Consider the following 21,921-nt stretch of genomic DNA (forward strand, 5'->3'; position numbering starts at 1 on the left):
TCGGAACATACCACTTAGTCGAGTAGCTCGTCTCCTTTCTCCCAAGTCTTCCCAGCCAAAATTTGCAACATTTTTGTAAGGCTACTCTTTTGTCGGAAATCACTTTGGATTGTTTCCAGTTCTCGAGGGTCCCATACTCTAGTCGGTATCTACAACGCAAGTAATCCTGGCGAGGGTCCCATACTCTAGTCGGTATCTACAACGCAATTTTTTTTCTTTTTTACAATTTTTCTTTACGTCGCACCGACACAGATATGTCTTATGGCGACGATGGGACAGGAAACGCCTAGAAGTCGGAAGGAAGCGGCCGTGGCCTTGTTCGAGGTACAGCCCCAGCATTTGGCTGGTGTGAAGATGAGAAACCACGGAAAACCATCTTCAGGGCTGCCGACAGTGAGATTCGAACCCACTATCTCCCGAATACTGGATACTGGTCGCACTTAAGCGACTGCAGCTATCGAGCTTGGTTACTTACAATGACGTGACCTTGATGTTGATTCTGACAACAAGGGTAGACTCCTGGTAACCCAGTGGGCTTACACCAAACAGCAAAATACTTGGATACAATAGAGTTTTGGGTTGAGGTAGATGACAGTGAAGAAAATCCGTATCAGGAACTTGTATTCTTGGCGTTTCCTTTATTAAGACTAGCATATAGAACGAATCACGTTACGCTTACCCATCTCTCCTCTCTCGGCCTTACGATCTAGGGGGGCGGGGAATGCACGTTGATAACCAAGAAAGGGAATGATGACTGACATGTGCTGGCCTCTAGCAGTGAGTAGGATGCGGAGATCAGATTTCTCAATAATTCATCTAGCCTTTTTTTAAAGCTATTTCAGTCTGTAATCTTAGCTATATATTAATACAATTTAGCTACTTTTTTGTGTTGGTGAGTTGGCGACACTGACGCACTGAGCTCATGGCTGATCTGCTGCGGGACCATATTTCGGCATCTTGGAAAACAGTACAACAGACGACACACACAGGCACTGTGTGTGTCGCCGCTATAATTCACACGTTCTCGCTTTCTGGACATTATTTCAGTCGATCCAGTCATACCGTTGGTGGTGATTATTGTTTTAAGAACCGACACTTGGAAGATATCGGCCTCTGTTAATCAAGACAGCAAGTGGAAGCAATGCCAAACTCAGTTAAGGGATCCATGGTCGCCAAGCACAAGACATTGGTGATGAGGTATTTTGTTTGCCAACATTATAAACAGAGAATTCTTTCACCATATCGTTGGATCAGGTGCAACAAGTGAACTCTACTGTACCTGAACTGTGCTCACCAAATGTAGTTAACATTCTATTTTATACAAAAAATTAATATGTATTTTCTTCTTCGCTTTAGTAGCTTTCCGGAAAAATATATTCTCTGGTTTATCGTGTAAGATTTAGACTGAAATTTCCTACCAACATGTCCAGCTGCATTTTTTCTTAACTCTAAGAACAGTCTGCCAAACAATTGTGCATTCATAGGTTCAAATCGTTATTGCTGTCTATTTGTTCAACAATTGTTATACTTATTTTCAGTGCTTTCCAATTTTCAAACCTGCAAATGGTGGAATTGTACGGCCGCTTCCTTCCCAATACTAGAGTTTTCCCACAACGACGTTAAACTATTCGAAACATATCAAAAATGGCTTTCACGGCCGCAGATCTTACAATCACAGGAACAGAACCAGCTTTTGGGTGGTTAGGCCGTGTGCATTTTGCAGAGTTTCGCCCAGATGTGCCATTTGGGCTCATCAGCTGGATTGGCACGCCCCTCCAGGACTCTGCTCACCAGTGGCAGACCAAGCGCATGGTCCCGCTTCTCCTTTAGCAGGTTGGCAATCCAACTCTATGCTCACGACAGTCAGCTCTGACTATGGCCAGATGTTTGCCGGGAATAACAAGTCTCCAGAACAGTCAGAGAGTGGTTGGTCACGCAGCTAATAACTCGGTGACGTGGCTTGCGGTCGGTGTCCTCCATGGCGCACAAGACACCCACGAGTTGTATAGCTGGTTTTTGAGGGAAGGGCAGGGTTAGACCAAGCACATTAGAGCAGATGTAAGTTTTTGTGGTAAAAGAAACGTAATTTTTAAGGGAAATTCATTTTATTTAATTCAAAATATCAGCTTCCACACACTTCGCCCATCTTACACGTAAGTTACGAATACCATGCGATAAAAATAGCTTGTTTTTTTTTTTGCGGCAAACCGTTCGTCGAGACATTTTCCACCTTCCTCGAAAGTGCTGAAGTACTGCTCTGCGAAGAGGTGAGAATCAGATGGCGCCACGTCAGGAGAGTACGGCGGCTGTGGAAAGACTTCAACGCGTCTTTCACTGGTTTTGCTGTGTGAGACGACGCATTGTTGTGTAACGAAATCATTTTGCCATGTCTTCTGGTCCATTCCGGTCGTCTTTTGATCAATGCGTTGGCGATAGCGTTGTGCATTAACGGTTTCGCCGGGCTTCAAGTGTTTATAGTCCACAATACCCCTTTGTAGTGTTGGCTACTGAATGCATGATTCGAAGCAGTGTATCGATTCATTCAAGTGTCCGAGTGAATCGATTCACAGGAAAGGCGAGCTCACGGCTCACGATTCAGCTTACTCCCAGCGGACAGTGCTGAGTGGCGCACTCACTGGATGTTGACGGGGAGCCGAGCTTCCGCTGCAGCGAGACAGTGTATCATGGCACATCGAAAGAATCGTGAACGAGCCGGCTCAGTGAGACACAAGATACACACGGCTCCTTCGGTTCACTGGACACGCGGAGAGCCGAGCTTCCGCTGCAGCGAGGCATACAGTGAATCATGGCACATCGAAAGAATCGTGAACGAGGGCGGCTCAGTGAGACGCATGATACACACGGCTCCTTCGGCTCACTGGACACGCGGAGAGCCCAGCTTCCGCTGCAGCGAGACATACAGTGAGACATGCTAGACTGAAAGAATCGTATGCTATAATGGACTCTCGAGCTCAGCTCATTTGAAAATAATACCCATTTGCATTCACTGTCCTCTTCTTACAGGGAGGTTTAAATAATAGATGGATTTATTTGCAGTGTTAAAAAGGTAGTCACAACATAATTCTGAAGTAGCTAGTAAGTAGGTAGGCTATTAGGTTATACTATTTATTAGTTTAATGAATCTTAGTATTATAACTTAATTGACTTTTGACAATTAAACTCGACTCTAGCCTGCCCTATGACTATGAGTCATGCTCATGACCACTCAAAAGTACTTGTTTTATATTGGGAAGAACGGCTCAGTATTTTCTCAGTTCATATGTCACATCGTTGCACAAGACTTCAATCATATGTGGACAGACGCAATAACAGTATGTTGAATCAGAAAACCAGCGGGCTACTGTACATCTCGAGTAGCCTATACGAGTAGCCTATATGACGATTTAAAAAAATCCTCAGCTGATAGAAAAATACTTTTTAAAAAAGACTGAGCGAGTTGTCGTGCGGTTAATATCGCGTGGCTATGCGTTTGCATTCGGGGGGTGGTGGGTTCGAATCCCACCGTCGGCAGCCGTTAAGATGGTTTTTCCGTAGTTTCCCCATTTTCACACCAGGAAATGCTGGCTCTGTACCTTAATTCAGGCCATGGCTGCTACCTTCATAATCCTAACCTTTCCCACCCTGCGTTGCCGGAAACCTTCGATGTATTAGAGTAACTAGCATTTTTTCTAAGAAAAGAGTTCATAGTATGAAGACCAGATGGCAGCTGCGAGCACTGAATGCTGTTGCTGCTGTCTTACCAGCACATACTACACTGATGCAGTAGGAGCGGTGACCAATGAGCCGTGAATCGGATCACTGTATCGATTCAGTAACGTGAACGGAATCAAATGAATCGATTCAGTAAAATGAATCGAATGTCCCATCACTACCCCTTTGGTCTCACCAGACACAAAGCCGAAGCGATCTGGCCTTGGTGTTGTGAAGGACCGGGTTCGCCAGGTGACAGCCACGATTTTCTCCACTTCGGCTTTTCAAAATAAATCCATTTTACGTCATTCGTCACAATTCACTACAGAAACGATTTTCTTTCGTGGCGTTGAAGCAGCATTTCTCAAGTTACATTGCGGTTTTCCATTTGCCGTTCATTCAAATCGTGTGCGACCCATTTACCGCGTTTATTGATCTTCCCCATTGGACGTAAACGTCTGCCGATTGTTTCTTGTGCCAGAGTGCGCACTGTCTTTCACACTGAAATGACCCCGTTTAAATTGTCGAAACCATGTCTCACATGATCTAATGGATGCTCACCATATTTTTCTACCAGCAAACGATGACTTTCCACACCTTTTTCTCCCTTTTGATTAATTAAATAAGAAAAGCAATGCGTGCCGCAAATGTTCTTTTTCAGGCACAAACGTCATGGTCATTGAACGATACAACACAGACGCGGATTCAACTTGTGTGTGTGTGTGTGTGTGTGTGTGTGTGTGTGTGTGTGTGTGTGTGTTGTCAGACGAACAAACCGACGTATGTGTCAAAATCATTTTTCTTTTGTTTTGCTATTTGCTTTACGTCGCGTCGACACGGATAGGTCTTATGGCGACGATGGGATAGGAAAGGCCTAGGTATGGGAAGGGAGCAGCCGTGGCCTTAACCCATTAGTGCCTGAATTAATTTTTTCTGAGATTTGCTTACTTATTGTGTTTTGCCGCATGTTTGAGACCAAAATAAACTAATAAAACAAGTTTCAGAATTTTGGAATCGCTAGGTCATACGATATTTGACGTTGCCATATGGTAACGCTAGGCGCTTGCACTACCTATTTTTATACGAGTTTTGAAAGTCGAATTTAGGTTGCAAAGTGTTTTTTTTTTTTTTTTTTTTCGTTTTCGTGCAATAACAATGTTGAAATATCTTAGCATTATTTATTGTAAGGATATGGAATATCAGTTTTTATTCACATCACGGTAAGAAAAATAGAATTATTGAACAAAGGAGAAAGTATTTTTTTACAGTATATAGACACATATGTACAGTTCATTGCCTGTAAAAATAAAACACTCACTGGAACAATAGAATAAAATAAAAAATACGAAGAAGAAGAAGAACTTCAGATGCAGTTACAAACTATTAGTCTATACTTTCGGAGGCATATAAAAGCCCACCCTCAATACTTGCGCGTTAGCCACAGAGATAGAGAATGACAATCTTTCACTGTCTTCATATCATCCTGCGTGTCCCAATAAGAACGCTTGGAGGGCAACCTATTATATCCAGAAATGAAAAATATGGCGACAAAGCAACGAATTTCATCAGAAGTTATTTGTGGGTCCGTACATTTTAGACTCTGGAACTAAATGTTCGATCAGCTGGTTATCTGTAAACAATTCAAAAATGTCAACAACAGTCATGGATTTTCACTTGCTGTAACTAGGCTCCGGAAATGTCAACAGTCGCCCAATATTAAAATCAGCCCCATCAGTCTATCTTGGTTTTTTATTTGATTTATTATTTCCTCTATCAGTTATCTGCTCTTTCGCAGCATCGGGTATTGAAACAGATCTTGCATCAGTAGACAGAAAAGGCACTCCGTCCTCTGGTAACACACCTTCACCATTGTAACTAATCCCGATTCTTTCATTATTTACAAGCTTCATTTCAGCACTGACACATAACTTTCGAGAGAGAGATTATCAACAAGCCCACCATCATCTTCATCACCAGGAACCCTCATCTGTAAGTACATTTACATAGGGCGGTTCCACAAAAATATCACCATCGAGATCTTCAGTCAGTAGCATATCCAGTGCTTCTAAAAGGGAAAATCCCTTCCTGAAATGAAGATGTATGAATCAGTATAAAGTATCATGATCTGACAGCTGCAGCAGTTTTACTGAGTATAAGCGCCTAGCGTTGCCATATGGCAACGCTAATGATTCAACAAGTACTACTACGGCATTGTGCACCCATACTCTTTCAAATGCTTACAACATATATAATGAAGTGTGCACAACACTACTGTAAACATAATCCAATGAAAGAACTTCACTTATACATTTTATATCCTTCTTACGTGAAGCCGGCAGCCATTTCGCATGAATCTTAAAATAACCAAGAGTCCACCAGTCTTTGTGTCACAAAAATAGATTTTAAAACGAAATAAACATGATTACTAGATTCTACAAACCCTTCTCTAACTGTCGGATGACACCACAATCTTCCAGATTATTTCTTGTTGCCTATAGCATTAAAAGAAAAAGGTGCGAAAATCGTTGCCATATGGCAACGCTAGGCGCTAATGGGTTAATTAAGGTCTAGTGTGAAAATGGGCTACTACGGAAAACCATATTCAGCGCTGCCGACAGTGAGGTTCGAACCCACAGCTGTGCGTCCCTAACTGCACGGCCTACTCGCCCGGTGTGTCAAATTCATACGCTGCGTACTGTTCGCTGGCGCCATCTCTTAGTGAAACCGGAAAAAACCTTATGCATACACCTGGCAGTAGTTGAGTAGAAATGGAAAGGTTAGCACAGGATAGGGTGTAGCATCAAAATAGTCTATGGACTGATGACTGAAACAAGAACAACTACAAATAATTGATCTCAAAGAATAAAAACCAAGATGTGTAAAAAAGGTACAAGTAAACTATTTATTCATTGAACGTGTTAAACCGGCGCGGCGATCCTAGAGTATGCTGATCGCGATCACGTCTCTGTGCTTACTTTTACCTCAAGTTTTGTTGTCCTGTATCTCATTGAGTCAAATAAATCACAACTCGTCTCAGAGTTATTTATTACTGAGCTAAAATCACAGAAACCTTGTCCCTGTTCTTGTCGAGTGACAGTGTTTCAACCGCCCTTCCAAGCAAATGGAAGAGATCCGAAGCTCCAAAGAACGAAGGTATCGGCTAAAGAAAAAGAAGGGCCACGAAGGCTCGCAAGAGAACGGCTGAGGCCACTGCCGATCGCACCAGAGCTCAACCGACATGTTGTGGTCGAGAACGACGAACAAGTGACCCTCAGTGATAGTGTGTACCGTGCCCCAGTCCTCGCAGACGTAATCACAAAGATCTCGCGGGCAGACTGCCGCTTCAACTGCTCACAGTTCCGAGGTATCACAGCATGTATTCGATCACCTTGAGGACGAAGTTAGTCTACACCAGGCTGTTTATTATATACAAAACTTGTGGCGATTGTGGTAAACGCTAGTCCACTAACCAAGACCGTACATTGCCGGTACTTTGGTTCACCCGCCCATTAGGCCTGAACTGAAACATCTAGTATAGGTACACTCGCTTTCTATCGCGTCTTAAACGAAACACGAACAGGTGACGTATGCAATGGAAATACCGATGCTACTATGGTCACGTTAAAAATGACGCTTGCAAACATTAGGAGCAGGCCTAGTGGTTGTGGTGATTACTGTTCTAACAAGAAGTACAACTCGACAATCATCCTCTATTAACAATAATGGTGATTATTGCTTTAAGAGAAAGTACAACCGGCCACGAATCCCCTATTAACAATAATGGTGGTGATTATTGTTTTAAGAGGAAGTACGACCGACCAAGCATTCTATCTGCTTTATCACGCACCGACACAGATAGGTCTTATGGCGACGATGGGACAGGAAAGGCCTAGGAATGGTGTAAAATGGGAAACCACGGAAAACCATCTTCAGGGCTGCCGACAGTGGGGTTCGAACCCACTATCTCCCGGATACGAGCTCACAGCTACGCGCTCCTAACCGCACGGCCAACTTGCCCGGTGTTGGTGTTGATTACTGTTTTAAGAGGACGTACGACCGACCTCTATAAACAATAATCAGAGAGAAAATGGAAGGGGTGCGACACTTCGAAAACTGAAGGTACCGACCAAAGAAGGCCGTGAACATGAAAGACTCCCTAGATTCGCAAAGCTAACACCGTCAGGGTCGAAAGAGAACAAGAGCTGACAAACAGAGATCAGACAGGGAAGGTAACAGCTACGAACCTGACGCAATGTCAGACTCAGCCAGGGGAACCATGATCTTCAACCGTCTGTCCCAAGGAGAAGTCTCTTACTGTACCCACAGGCGGCCACCGGGATCCAACCAGCCTAACTACGTCTGTAAACAGGACCGAATGCTGTGGCTTGTCGATAGGCTCGCCAACATTAGGAGAACTATTAAAAAAACTTTCTGCGGACGTTCTTCTTTGCTCGAAATAATAATAATAATAATAATAATAATAATAATAATAATAATAATAATAATAATAATAATAATAATAATAATGTGTATTTTGGGTATTTAGCCGGAAGGCTGGTTGGATCCTCAACAGGTTCACCATTAGCTCTCATTAGGTGTCACTGAAGAGGCGTACTAGGGAAATGAGGAGTGAGGTAGTTTCCCGTTGCTTTCCTCGCTGAGCCAGAAGTTGCTATTGCACATCAGTCTGCCAAGCCTTCTGAAATGCGTGTACCAACCGACCCTATGAGCGACATCTTCACACCATTCATAGCAGGGACTGGCTGCATAAGGAATGGCATTACTAGCGTCGCTCATACCTCAGCCACTTTCATACTGTCAAAGCCAAGTATAAGACTGACAGGTCAATGAAAGTAACAATTTTATTCTAGCCCATACCAGAAGACATAGTGCACTGTAAACACTACATCTTGCCAGCAAAGGCCAAATAATAATAATAATAATAATAATAATAATAATAATAATAATAATAATAATAATGGCTTAACGTCGCACTAATTACTGTTACGGTTTTCTGAGACGGATTATTGTTTTAAGAGGAGTTACAACCGACCAACCAGTACGGCCAGTAAATGTACCGACATAAGGCTGATTTATTTGAGCACCACCGGACTGAGCCACTGAGCCCGGCGCTCAGGAATGGTGACGCTACCCGGTGTCGGAAGAGAACGACACCGTGTTTGTTTGCTGCAAGGCAAGCTCCTCCTTGACGGAGCATGGCGGCGCTCGAGAACTCCCTAGTTCTTCCACCATGGACGTATTGATTCTGTAATCAGTCCAAAAAAAATGCACATCTCCAAGCTCTCTGGTTGATGGTCCAGGTGGCAATGGGACTGAGCTGCCCCGCCCAAGGCCGTTCTTCTGTTGATTTTATCGGAACACCTTCATGAATAAGAAACCATGGAACACAAGTACGGACCCCCAAACCAGCCAAACCAGACCGTGGGTTCGATCTCAGCAAAGGTACCTACTCGAAATTTTGATGGACGGAAAAACTCTTATGTCATGCGATGTCGGCAAGTAAAATATTTCTAGCGACACACTTGGTCTATACCCGACAAAATTAATTAATAATTGGGCCAAGCACCGCCTAATCCTCCATCTGGTAGAATAAGACGAAACGTAGAAACTGACGCGCAGGCAGCTCTTCGCATACCATTCTATTAGGGTCGTACGATCTTTTATTTCTTTTAAACATTGAATTCAACGTAAAAACTATTTTTACTACATTTAAATGATTGTTAATTTCTCTGTCCATTAAACACAAAATGAAAAAACAATAAAGTTTTGTTTGGAATGATCAATACTGAATTCTATAGACATCCTAGATGTTAAGGAAAGATCTTCATTGGGGTAATCATATAAATATGATTGTAATTAAAGGGTACAGATCTCTGCACATGCTTATGAGGGTATTTAGAGGTTGTAGTAAGGATATAAAGAAGAGGGCATGTAAGTCTCTGGTAAGACCCCAACTAGAGTATGGTTCCAGTGTATGGGACTCTCACCAGGATTACTCGATTCAAGAACTGGAAAAAATCCAAAGAAAAGCAGCTCGATTTGTTCTGAGTTATTTCCGACAAAAGAGTAGCGTTACAAAAATGTTGCAAAGTTTGGGCTGGGAGAAAGGGGACGAGCTGCTCGACTAAGTGGTATGTTCCGAGCTGTCAGTGGAGAGATGGCGTAGAATGACATCAGTAGAAGAATAAGTTTCAGTGGTGTCTTTAAAAGTAGAAAAGATCACAATATGGAGATAAAGTTGGAATTTAAGAGGACAAATTGGGGCAAATATTCGTTTATAAGAAGGGCAGTTAGGGATTGGAATAACTTACCAAGGGAGATGTTTAATAAATATCTAATTTCTTTGAAATCATTTAAGAAGAGGCTAGGAAAGCAGCAGATAGGGAATCTGCCACCTGGGCGACTGCCCTAAATGCAGATCAGTATTGATTGCTTGATTGATTGAATATCTTAAATCTCCCCTCCTAATTAATTAGTGCTTTGTCACAAATGAAAAGAGAGAACATTAATTATTTTGTTACTGTCTTCTCTGTTACTTTAGAATTCGGGCAAGAACCGCAGCAAGAAATTGAAGACTGAGTAAACAAATAGCAGTACACGGTACCTTGGGCCGTTGGCAGTGCATTGCACGTGGAAGTGAGTGAAGTTCGAATGACGCACAGCGTTCTAAGCTAGATTGAACCCAATTGTTCCTCCCAGAACACTTTAACGTAAACATGTCTCGCAACAGACGACAAAGATATGGATCGCCATGCATAAGATATTCCTGTCCCTGCCCACACAACACTATATATTGATTACAGACAACCAAACGAGCAAGGACGATTCCAAGTCTCAAGTTTAGCGAAGTGCAGCGAGTAACACAATTTGACATACAATGACAAAGATTCGAACCACGGTCTTCTCTATGTGGATCTAGTTACAATATTGCCCTATTTTATCTGAAACACATAACCAAACTTTTGCTATCTTATAAAACGCTCTGCATTCTTAAGATAAACATGAAAGAACCATCTTTCTCACAGAAGAAATATTCATACACCGCACGTCATCACACTTTATTAACGTAAAAAAAGGCTCCTTATGTAATGAATGTCTTTTTTTCTCACTCGGCCACGGAGAGAAGAGATGGCTGTAGCGAACGTGTTTTCATACATTGATTTCCGATAATGGTGGAGAGAGGCGATAACAGCATGTTTACAAACTAGGCTGATCACATGCAGGCCATACCACTATTACGTCAGCAAGTGGCATGAAGGAGACCATAGCAACACAACAGGGCAGAGAACATGAATCATAATATTAAAGAAAAACATATGAATTGCCATCATTGTCAAACTGCGTACAAGAATGTTTAAAATAAATATACTCATTCATGTAATGCTGAAGAAAATAAAATGAGACTAAAACCCTCAGCATGTCAGAATACAGTCCTTTTGCGGAACACAGGTAAAATGTAACGTGTTTACGTTGGCTGCTACTACTAATACTAGGTACTAACGTCCATACCACTCACCTCAGTCTTAGTTATCCGGTGCCTCGCGAGCTTCACCACGGCAAAATTCCCTTTTCCAATCGTCCTCTCGATGTCATAAAATCCAACCCTTATAGGGGCCTTTTGCGTTTCCGCCATTACCATTCTCTACTTCACAACAATCTTTCCATCCCCATCTTCCTTCAGTTCATTTTTCAGAATTATTCACCGACAGCTTCTGACATGTTTCTCCATTAAAAACTGAGTAACTCACACACAGATGCACACACCACTTTCACACTTCACATACGATGTATTGTTAAAAAACGTGGAAATAAAGGTGTAAAAATCGCGTCCTTCCTGTCGCCTTGTTCCCCGCGGCACTGCCCCTGCTACTTCCAACGACTGTGCGAGCCCGACTGATAGTGGCGCCCTCCGCGCACGACTCCAGCACGAGGCTCTGCTGACGCAAATACAATGACGTCAGCTCCGTCAATGTGGGGGCGGGAAGGTTTATACACTCTGCATGTTGACAGTCAGAAATAGTTGCCGCTAATCTAGGACCCTGCCTGAAATAAATCACGACTCACTGCAACGTTTCAATTATTTCCTTTTTACGCTCAGTACCGTTGCTAGAGCAAAACTGCTAAATGGACTCAGTTGGCATTCCTGAGCCGTGATGTGACAGAGGTGTCTTTCATCCAGTTCGAACCAGTTGATGGCTCATAATCCATCCGTTATCCCACTCTACACATCCTTCCAGTGACGTCAAAGTGGGCTAAAATTGATCCGGTCCAGTACGTACCAAGAGGGGTAACAAGTATTTTGTCGTAACGGAGTAGCTTCGTTTAACCTGACCCTCAGTTCAAGATTGGGAGGTAATTCACTATAATAATAATAATAATAATAATAATAATAATAATAATAATAATAATAATAATAATAATAATAATAATAGCCTAGTGGTTTGTGGCTTACTGTAGTCACGTCCTAGTTCGTGAACCATGTGGCCTAGTAAGTGGTCCTGAGAGTCGGGATACCAGTTGCTATGGAATGGCACTGTACATCGCGCACATATTCTGAGTCATGGGCTTCCTTGTACTTAGGCGGCTAGGACTATACAATCCATCGGTGGTCCCTAACCTGTTGGAGGGGAGATCCTCACTGGGGCTATGTGTAAGTAAGGGAAACATCACGCTTCACAGAATTTTCATAGAGCACGCTCAAAACGTTTTAAGCACGGCTCGGACCTGTGGGAGTAACGGAGTCCCACTTTCATTTTACACGTGAGGGACTCCTTGGAAACAATTTGGCGAACGAAATGGAATTCGATGAAGAGCTATCAATATTAATGGGGCTTATGGAAGAAATTGGCTGAGTCAACAAAGAGGTTGCATCTGGATGTGTTAGGAATTAATGATATTCGCATAAGGGGAGATAACGAGGAAAAGATAGGAGATTATAAAGCGTAGTTGACGGGTATTAAAAAGGGAAAGGCATCCGGGAGATAGTGGGTTCGAACCTCACTCTCGACAACCCTGAAGATGGTTTTCCGTGGTTTCCCATTTTCACACCAGGCAAATGCTGGAGCTGTATATTAATGAAGGCCACGGCCACTTTCTTCCCACTCCAAGGCCTTCCCTATCGTATCGTCGCCATAAGACCTATCTGTGTCGGTGCGACGTAAAACAAATAATGAAGAAAGGGGAAGGGAAGAATGTGGTGTAGGACTGTTCATCACTATTGCATGCAACGTAGTTTCTGTTAGGCACGTAAATGAGCGAATGATGTGGGTAGATTTGGCACTTGGAGGAATTAGGACAAGAGTTGTCTCAAGTGCGCGTGCGGAAGAGGATTAAGGATTGTGTGACATGATAGTCAGAGTCAACAGCAAGGATAGGATAGTACTAATGAGAGTTGGAAATATAAGTAAAAGATACGAAAGGGTGATTGGTAAATGTGGGGAATATATGGAAGCTAAAAGGAATGGGAAGCTGTGCTAGTGTGCGTTTAGCAGTTACGAATAAATTCTTCAAGCATAAGGCTATTCACCGCTACACATGGAGGGTAGGGGCACCAGATCCATAATAGACTACCACTATCATAACCGACTATAAATTCAGGAAATTTGTTAAGAATCCGCGGGTTTTCCGAGGGTTTTTCGATAATACAGACCGCTATCTGATCTGTAGTATCTCTAGGCCTATGATAGAGAAAGTGAAATCTGCTTGCAAACGAATAAGGGTAGAAAATCTTCAAGAAGAGGAAATTAGGGAGGAGTGCATGGATATGTTTAGTAAAAAGTTCCAAAAATGGACAGTAAGGACGTTTAGGATATAGAAAGAGAATGGGTGACGTACAGTAGAAACAGCAAGGAACAACTGTGTGTAAAGATGACAAAAAGCGAACATCTTGGTGGAATGATGAAGTGAGAGGAGCTTGTAAACGTAAAAAGAAGGCTTATCAGAAATGTCTCCAAACAAGGACTGATGCAGAAACAGAATTGTACGCAGATGAAGATGAAAGAAACAGAGCGAAACAAATAGTTGTAGAATCCAAGAAAAGTCGTGGGAATATTCTGATAATAACCTGGAAGCACTAAGTCAAACAGCAGAGCAAACTTTCTGGACAATAAGAAAGAATTTTAAAAAGGGAGGGAAAAGGAAATGAATAGTGCTTTGGGTAACACAGGTGAACTCATAATAGATCCTACGGAATCACAGGACAGGTGGAGGGAATATTTTGAAAATCTTCTCGACGTAAAAGGAAATCTTCCTGGTGGTGTCGCGAACAAGCGAGCTCATGGGGAGAATGACAGTGATGCTTCTTCTTCCATGTAGCAGTAACACGAGTTATCTTTAATAATAATAATAATAATAATAATAATAATAATAATAATAATAATAATAATAATAATAATAATTGAACCGTGAGTTAGGCCTCTTCGGCACTACTGTAGGCCTGCTCTACTGTAGTGATGATCTCTACGGTGCAACGCTAACGTCAACTAGTATTCAAGGACTTTAACTAATAAGAATCAATTTTTTTTTCATAAGTTTGATCATGTTATGTTGCTACCCCTGCTAGTTAGTGTCTTCGGCAGCCGATACAGTTCCTATCCCGGCCGCTAGGTGGGGGCTGACCCGGTCGAATGACTGCAAAGAGGCTGTACTTTACCGTCTCGTATCCTCGGCTCATAAGATACTTGGAGACGAGAGATGAGTGTACTTTCTACGGCCCCTTTTACAATGTAATTTTCTGTTTCCGTTCAACTTTAAATTTTAATATTATTTAGGATTTTTCTGGTAACTTTAACTTTTAGATAGGCTTCCATTCTCTGTCTTCGGTTCGGACTTCGAATTTTGCCCTGATGGGTCATTGTGAATAAGGAAGCACGAATGATGTACCCTCGTTGAACTTCCTCTCAACTTAGAATTTGGTGATTAAGCATTTTCTAACCGTTTAAATTTAATTCCTTCCTTTCGGCTTTTGAACTTTTCCATAACTTAGGAACTAGCCTCTGCTTCACTGGAATGCTGGTGTTTTGCCTCCATTCACTTTTGTTTTCGGCCGTGTAGGTCTGTTTACTGCGGATCTGTACTGTAAATAACGAGTGTATTATTGCTTTTTCTCTTATCACTTGCTTTTCAACAAACGTGTGTTGCTTTTTCTATTGACCAATTTGATGGCATTGTGTAAAATGATTTCCTGGGTTCGCGACCCGTATACGATTTTCTTAAATGGACTTCTGGGTTTGAGACCGTTGCTTTGTAAATTATACTCCTGGCTTCTAGAAGTTCGTAAATTTTGTGAATTGCGTTTGAGACCCACCTGGCAAACTGGACGGCTTTCTTCTTGGCGGGTATTTGACCCACCCTTATGTAACGGCGTGTGCTCGTGTCACGTTAAGCTCTTTCTTGTAAAATGATCTCAGACCTGATGAGCTCTCGCGTGGTATTACTGAGCCCTGGGCTCACCTTCTCAACCGTCAATTGTTATTGCGATATTTAAGGTTTATTCAGTTAGAGAGAAAGAAAATATACATTTATCAAATGAGGTTTTCCCTCACGCTTCCTGCAAGCCAATGACAATGGTTTTACGTCCCACTGACTTGTTTTACGGTTTTCGGAAACGTCGAAGTGCCGGAATATTGCCCCACAGGAATTATTTACGAGCCTGACCTCCAACTTGAAAGGGGAAGGGCAAGAGCAACTAGCGAGAGGCATACACAATGAGATCCAAAATGAGACAGAACTTCACGGTTGTACGACCAGGGCCCTTACATTTTAGTTGAATGCCTCGCAGTGAACAGAAAATGTCTGATAGAGAAATTGGAAATCAAAGTGTTCCGGGGTTTCCGTGGAACGCAGAGGTGAAAGAAGGTGCTGGGGTGAATGGATCTAACTATAATGTCAAGAATTGAATTTAAAGCTTAAACTGTAGGTTATATTTTTAGAACTTCAAACATAACAATTTTTTCAGGACAATATTACAGGTAGGCCTACAAGTAGCAATCATTAAAAAAGATGGGGAAAAATCTAAGATTCAGAATTTTAACACTTCGGGTTTCCTGAGCCACTAGCTCAAATTTACAAAAGAGCACAGATTTAAACAAGGACAGAAATCCTCTAATTCAAAGAGTACTAGCTCCCAAAATTACAACATCTAGCCTTCAAGACTCAGTTTTCCAAGCCTACTCAAGGCAACATCAATTTACAAGTTCTGGCCTCTCAAGGCACAACTTACAATTGAAAAATGATTACAGGGGTGTATTGAATACCCAACCTACTGGGCCTTCATGGAAAAAGAACAACGGTTAAATAAATGGCCCGAACACAAAATGAATGGAGGCGAATACTTGCAATCCTAGATATGAACACTTAAAACCTAAAGGGCACTAGGCCGATGAAACAGGGGCTATTCCAAAACTACTGAGGTGACTCGTGTAAGGGTAAATTAATGCATTACGGAAAGGAAGAAAAACAGTTACAAAACGTAGTCACCTCAAACCAAGATGAAGGGGAGCTTGAGAGGGTACATCACTCTCTATCCCCAATTTACAATCAAAGATTTTATGAAGTTTTTACATTAGCCGGCAGAAAGTTACATTTTTAGAAAAGTAGGTTACATAGTTAACGATTCGGACCTTTCCCTCGGGTTAAACTGCGGAGTTAGAAGAAAGAAAGATTTTATGTGGCCATTACCTTGTAGATGTACTGATGACCGATGATAGAGGCCGTCCGCCTCCTGCTTTGGCACACACACTTAGTAAGATGACGATCAATTGACCAAGAGACGTGAAAAGCCGCATTTTATAAACCCTCAAGGAAAGTTCGAGATCATTCATGAATAAACCAGCCACACCCTCCCAATTTAATTGGTCCAATCCAAAGTTACACTTCAGGATCGAACAAGAAGCCAGCGATTGGTAGAAAATTAATTACAGAAATTGGGGATTGGCTAGATTCAAAACTGGCGGAAAGGACAAGAAAATAAAGCCAACCCAAAAATAAATGAACATCCATTAGAAAAAAATTATGAATACAAAACTTCTTTAAATCATAAGTTATTTCGCTTCGCAACAGGGTGCAGGATCATATATATATATATTTTTGTAGTGATGACATCTGATTTACGTTCCAAGTTGGTATAGTTTCAGTTACACTGTTTTGCCAATAGAGGAGTTCGTTTAGGTGCTAAATTTGAATGCGCGGCGTTGAGATGTAACTCCCGTTACACAAAGAATGAAAGATATTGATGAAAATCGCTGGTCCTATCAAAGAAAATAAAGTTCAGACGGAGACATAGCCATACAAGCATGTAGAAAAGAACGTAATTCTGAAAAGGAAGAACTGTGCACGTGGTCAATTAACCCGAATGTAGCGACAATGAGTAGATGAAGCCTGCTTCACTGAGGTGGAGAAGCTGAAGGCTCCGAGTAGCGACAATGAGTAGATGAAGCCTGCTTCACTGAGGTGGAGAAGCTGAAGGCTCCGAGTAGCGATAATGAGTAGATGAAGCCTGCTTCACTGAGGTGGAGAAGCTGAAGGCTCCGAGTAGCGATAATGAGTAGATGAAGCCTGCTTCACTGAGGTGGAGAAGCTGAAGGCTCCGAGTAGCGATAATGAGTAGATGAAGCCTGCTTCACTGAGGTGGAGAAGCTGAAGGCTCCGAGTAGCGATAATGAGTAGATGAAGCCTGCTTCACTGAGGTGGAGAAGCTGAAGGCTCCGAGTAGCGACAATGAGTAGATGAAGCCTGCTTCACTGAGGTGGAGAAGCTGAAGGCTCCGAGATAAGGACAGGAACTGTACTGCCTCAGCTACCTTTAGGCTGCCTGGATGTGCTTCATCAAATGGCAGAGAGTGGACCTTTTTGTGCCCCTCAAGATTAGACAGGGCTTGACTAGGGCACAGCCAGGTACTCAGTACTGGTAGTTACAAAAGTGTCCGCACATGTGGAACAAGGTGCGGTGAATGATACCATAACACAGAGAAGACAGAATACCGCCTTCAAAGTTCTGTCGACCGGCCACGATACACTTTAGGGAACGTGCTTACAGGTCCTGTAAACTGGAAGGGAAAGAAGCACTCATATTACACGTATCTGGATGTCCGGTGTGTCAGCACAGATTCTGTTGAGGCAGGAAAACAAACAACGACGTTCCAAGGGTTCCAAGGGGTGTGTGGGTCCACTGTCTAGATAGAGGAGGTGACTAATTCTAAAGAAGTATTAACATTTACCTACGAAAACGACATTTACAGTCAGATACAAAAGTTGAAGATTAGAAAAGCAGTTGGAATTGATAAGGTTTCGGGGGATATACTACCATTGGGATATAATACCATATCTGAAGTACTTATTTGATTATTGCTTGCTTGAAGGAGCTATACCAAATGAATGGGGAGTTACTATAGTAGCCCCTGTGTATACAGGAAAGGGTGATAGACATAAAGCTGAATATTACAGGCCAGTCAGTTTGACAAGCATTGCATGTAAGCTTTGGGAAAGCATTCCTTCTGATTATATCAGACATGTTTGTGAAATTAATATTTGGTTCGATAGAAAGCAGTTCGGGTTTAGGAAATGTTATTCCAATGAAGTTCAGCTTGTAGGATTTCAGCAAGATATAGCACATATCCTGGGTTCAGGAGGTCAAATGGACTGTATCACGATTGACCTATCTAAGTCATTTGATAGGGTAGATCAGACGTCATCACGTAGTTGCTCTACTTGCTCCGTTCGGGACGGGTGTTTGTCACGTGACAAGAGAGCACCAGTCAGGCGGGTTGCGTAACGTGGCCTTCAGTACATACTACATCATGCACTTCCCCTACTTGCTCGCTAAGCTGCTCTCGTTCCTCGAGAGCGGGGAGTAAACTGGCTCTGAAGGCATTTCGCTCTCCATTGACGATGCCTGGGGTAGATCATGGGAGACTACTGGCAAGAATGAGTGCAATTAGACTTGACAAAAGCGTGACTGACGGGGTGGCTCTGTTTCTAGAAAATAGAATCCCAGATTAGAATAGGTGAAGCATTATCTAATCCTGTCATAGTTACGAGGGGCGGTATTATTGGACCTTCATATTTATATATACATCAATGATATGTGTAAAGAAGTTGAATCAGAGGTAAGGCTTTTTGCGGATGATGTCATTCTATACAGAGTAATAAATAAGTTATAAGATTGTGAGCAACAGCAAAATGACCTCGATAATATTGTGAGATGGACAGTAGGCAATGGTATGTTGATAAACCGGGTTAAAAGTCAGGTTGTGAGTTTCACAAATAGGAAAAGTCCTGTCAGTTTTAATTACTGCATTGATGGGGCGAGGGATCCTTACAGGAATCATTGTAAGTACCTAGCTGTTAATATAAGGAAAGATCTTCATTGGGGTAATCACATAAATATGATTGTAAATAAAGGGTACAGATCTCTGCACATGGTTATGAGGGTGTTTAGGGGTTGTAGTAAGGATGTAAAGGAGAGGGCATATAAGTCTCTGGTAAGACCCAAACTAGAGTATGGTTCTAGTGTATGGGACCCTCACCAGGATTACTCCATTCAAGAACTGGAAAAATCCAAAGAAAGGCAGCTCGATTTGTTCTGGGTGATTTTCGGCAAAAGAGTAGCGTAAGAAAAATGTTGCAAAGTTTGGGCTGGGAAGACTTGGGAGAAAGGAGACTAGCTGCTCGACTAAGTGGTATGTTCCGAACTGTCAGTGGTGAGATGGCGTGGAATAACATTAGTAGACGAATATGTTTGAGTGGTTTAAAAGTAAGAAAGATCACAATATGAAGATAAAGTTGGAATTCAAGAGGACAAACTTGGGCAAATATTCGTTTATAGGAAGGGGAGGTAGGGATTGGAATAACTTACCAACGGAGATGTTCAATAAATTTCCAGATTCTTTGCAATTATTTAATAAAAGACTTGGTAAACATCACTAAACAATTCACTAAATAAGTCAAAATTCAATCTTCAAAAGAGCCGTCTCTTAAGAAAAGCTTCTTCCTCTTCACTTTTATTAAATTATACATTCATTTTATCCCAAAGTTGCAGCGAAGAGGAGGTGTCTCTTCTGGCTTGGAGGAAAAGTTTGCCTCCATGTCAGATAGTTTTCCCCGCCAGTGTGGTGAATGAAGGTTTTTCGACTCATCGGGTACGGTACTCCTTGGAAACAGATAAGTAAAGGAGCATAGTTTTCGCCCTGGGACTCTTCACAATCCCCCCCCCCCCCTCGCCCAAATAAGTGTCCACAGCTGTCTGCGGCCTGGTTATTCCAGCTTTGGATCTTTGCTCTGTTCGATCGGCAGCGTAGTATGGTTCTTTAAAAGTGAGAAAATGTGTAGTTTTTTATTTAATCGAGTATTCCATATTATAGCATTGCTTTTAATCACGACAATCCTACTGACATCATTGTAATGACCTATGTTGATTTAAGTTGGGAAAATCACAAAGACAGTCTTTCTGAGGATGTAAAAAGACTGCTGGAGAGTGAGAGTCTACCATTATAATGAAAACTCTCCAACTTGATTGTGACTGATGGTAGGCAAAAGGGCCTACGATTACAATGAATATCCCCTACCCCAGTCTTCACATGAGAAAAAACGTTTGGCGACTTCACGTCGCGTTTCTAGGGTAACGTTACGAGCTAAGCAATTTAATACAATGTTACTCACAACGTGTACACACCTAACCTAGAATGCTGCATGCAATGCATAATTCCGTAGCGAACTAGTATATACAAGAGTTCTGTCTGTACATTTCTCAGAATTTTAAATGAATTGTATTTATGTATCAGTCATGCCCACAGCAACAACGAAATGCACGTTTTACTTTTCCGTAATTTCTGTCTGTCTGTTATTATTATTATTAAGCGTATGGAATTTACATAATGGACAAGTATATACAATATTATACAAAAGAAAAACCAGCAAAGAATAGATGGTACTAAGTAGGGAACAATTACACATGGATATCTAAATTATTTAACCACTGCACTAGGGATACTGAGACATCAGCAAAGTCTTTCCGGTCTCCACCATTAGCACACAGAGGGTATTCGTCCATTATATGATGCATGGTCTGGACCAATGCACAACAATCACACGCTGGAGAGTCCCTGAAGCCCCACCGGTGAAGGGAGAATGCAGATCTTCCCCAATTAGTGCGAAACCTGTTTAGTGATGATCACGTTCTTCTTGGCAAATTGAAACCAACTGGGGCGTGGTTTGGATTAAAGAGGCTTGGCCACTCCGGAGCTGAACGAAACCATTGCTCTTTCCGTTCGCATATCACAAGAAAACTAGTGAAGTGAATTGAATGAAAATCGGTATGAAAAATCAGGGAATGATCCACTACAATCTAGGCTGCAAATCATTTTATTCACGCTGGATGGAATGGTAGTTTAGGGGAAGGCGCCTAAAGTATAACTTTTAAATACTGTACCCGTCCAAATGGTATTTTATTGGATTTAGAGAGGTTGGTTCAATTCTCGTAATGTAACACGGGTCTACACACGAACGAGCATCAGGTGGTTACCAGGCCGTTCCGCTGCGGGCGAGTTAAAACTGTGCCAGGTGGTGAAGGACATCATACATCATAAGGTTTACGTCACATAGCGAGTGCCGGAGGCGAAGGGGAGAGAGATTCCAGAAAAATCTGCACCAAATATGGAATAACGAATCACGTCGTAGAATAGCTGTCGACCAATGAGAATTAGCGAAGCCGTTCTATAGTCAGAGAATCATTCTGGAAGGAAGACGAACAGTGTGTTTTTAGTGGGACTACGACAGTCAAGTGCCTGCCTTGGTGTTGCACTTCCTCCTCGCCATTACCCGAATGTGACGATTGAAGATGGCGCTCTAGCCATCTGTGTTTATCAACGAGCTAGAATAACGTAGAGGGGCTGTATGCCTGACATCAGCGCTCCCTGCGGAAGCAAGTTGATAAAGGGCAGCCATGTTAACGGTTGTCAAAACAAAACGAATTGGCGCGAGAACATATATTGGGGCGACAGGAAATTAAATAGACATGCACGATCTCCCTAAGTTTTTGTAAGTTTTAAGAAGTGTAAAGATAGATTCTCGCTTTCAAGAATGCCAGCCGTACACTCAGCGTATTGTTGTACTAATCGGAGTAATAAAACCAAGGATATATCGTATTTTAAGTAAGTATTTCTGAATGACAGCCAAAATTCCATTTTGTAATTTC

At 42.1% G+C, this 21,921-nt stretch overlaps 1 protein-coding gene across 3 annotated transcripts in view; it reads right to left on the minus strand.

The window, feature by feature from the left end:
• Positions 1-11,616, minus strand: part of LOC136883239 (serine/threonine-protein kinase SIK2) — a 566,180-nt gene extending 554,564 nt beyond the window's left edge. For all 3 annotated transcript variants that reach the window (XM_067155444.2, XM_067155442.2, XM_067155443.2), the window contains exon 1: positions 11,249-11,616. In XM_067155444.2, the coding sequence (XP_067011545.1) occupies positions 11,249-11,371 (123 nt within the window). In that variant the 5' untranslated portion in view covers positions 11,372-11,616. The remainder of the gene's footprint in view (positions 1-11,248) is intronic.
• Positions 11,617-21,921: the final 10,305 nt, after the last annotated feature.

Source organism: Anabrus simplex, chromosome 11, assembly GCF_040414725.1.
Source record: "Anabrus simplex isolate iqAnaSimp1 chromosome 11, ASM4041472v1, whole genome shotgun sequence".
In the NCBI taxonomy this organism is placed as follows: Eukaryota; Metazoa; Arthropoda; class Insecta; order Orthoptera; family Tettigoniidae; genus Anabrus; species Anabrus simplex.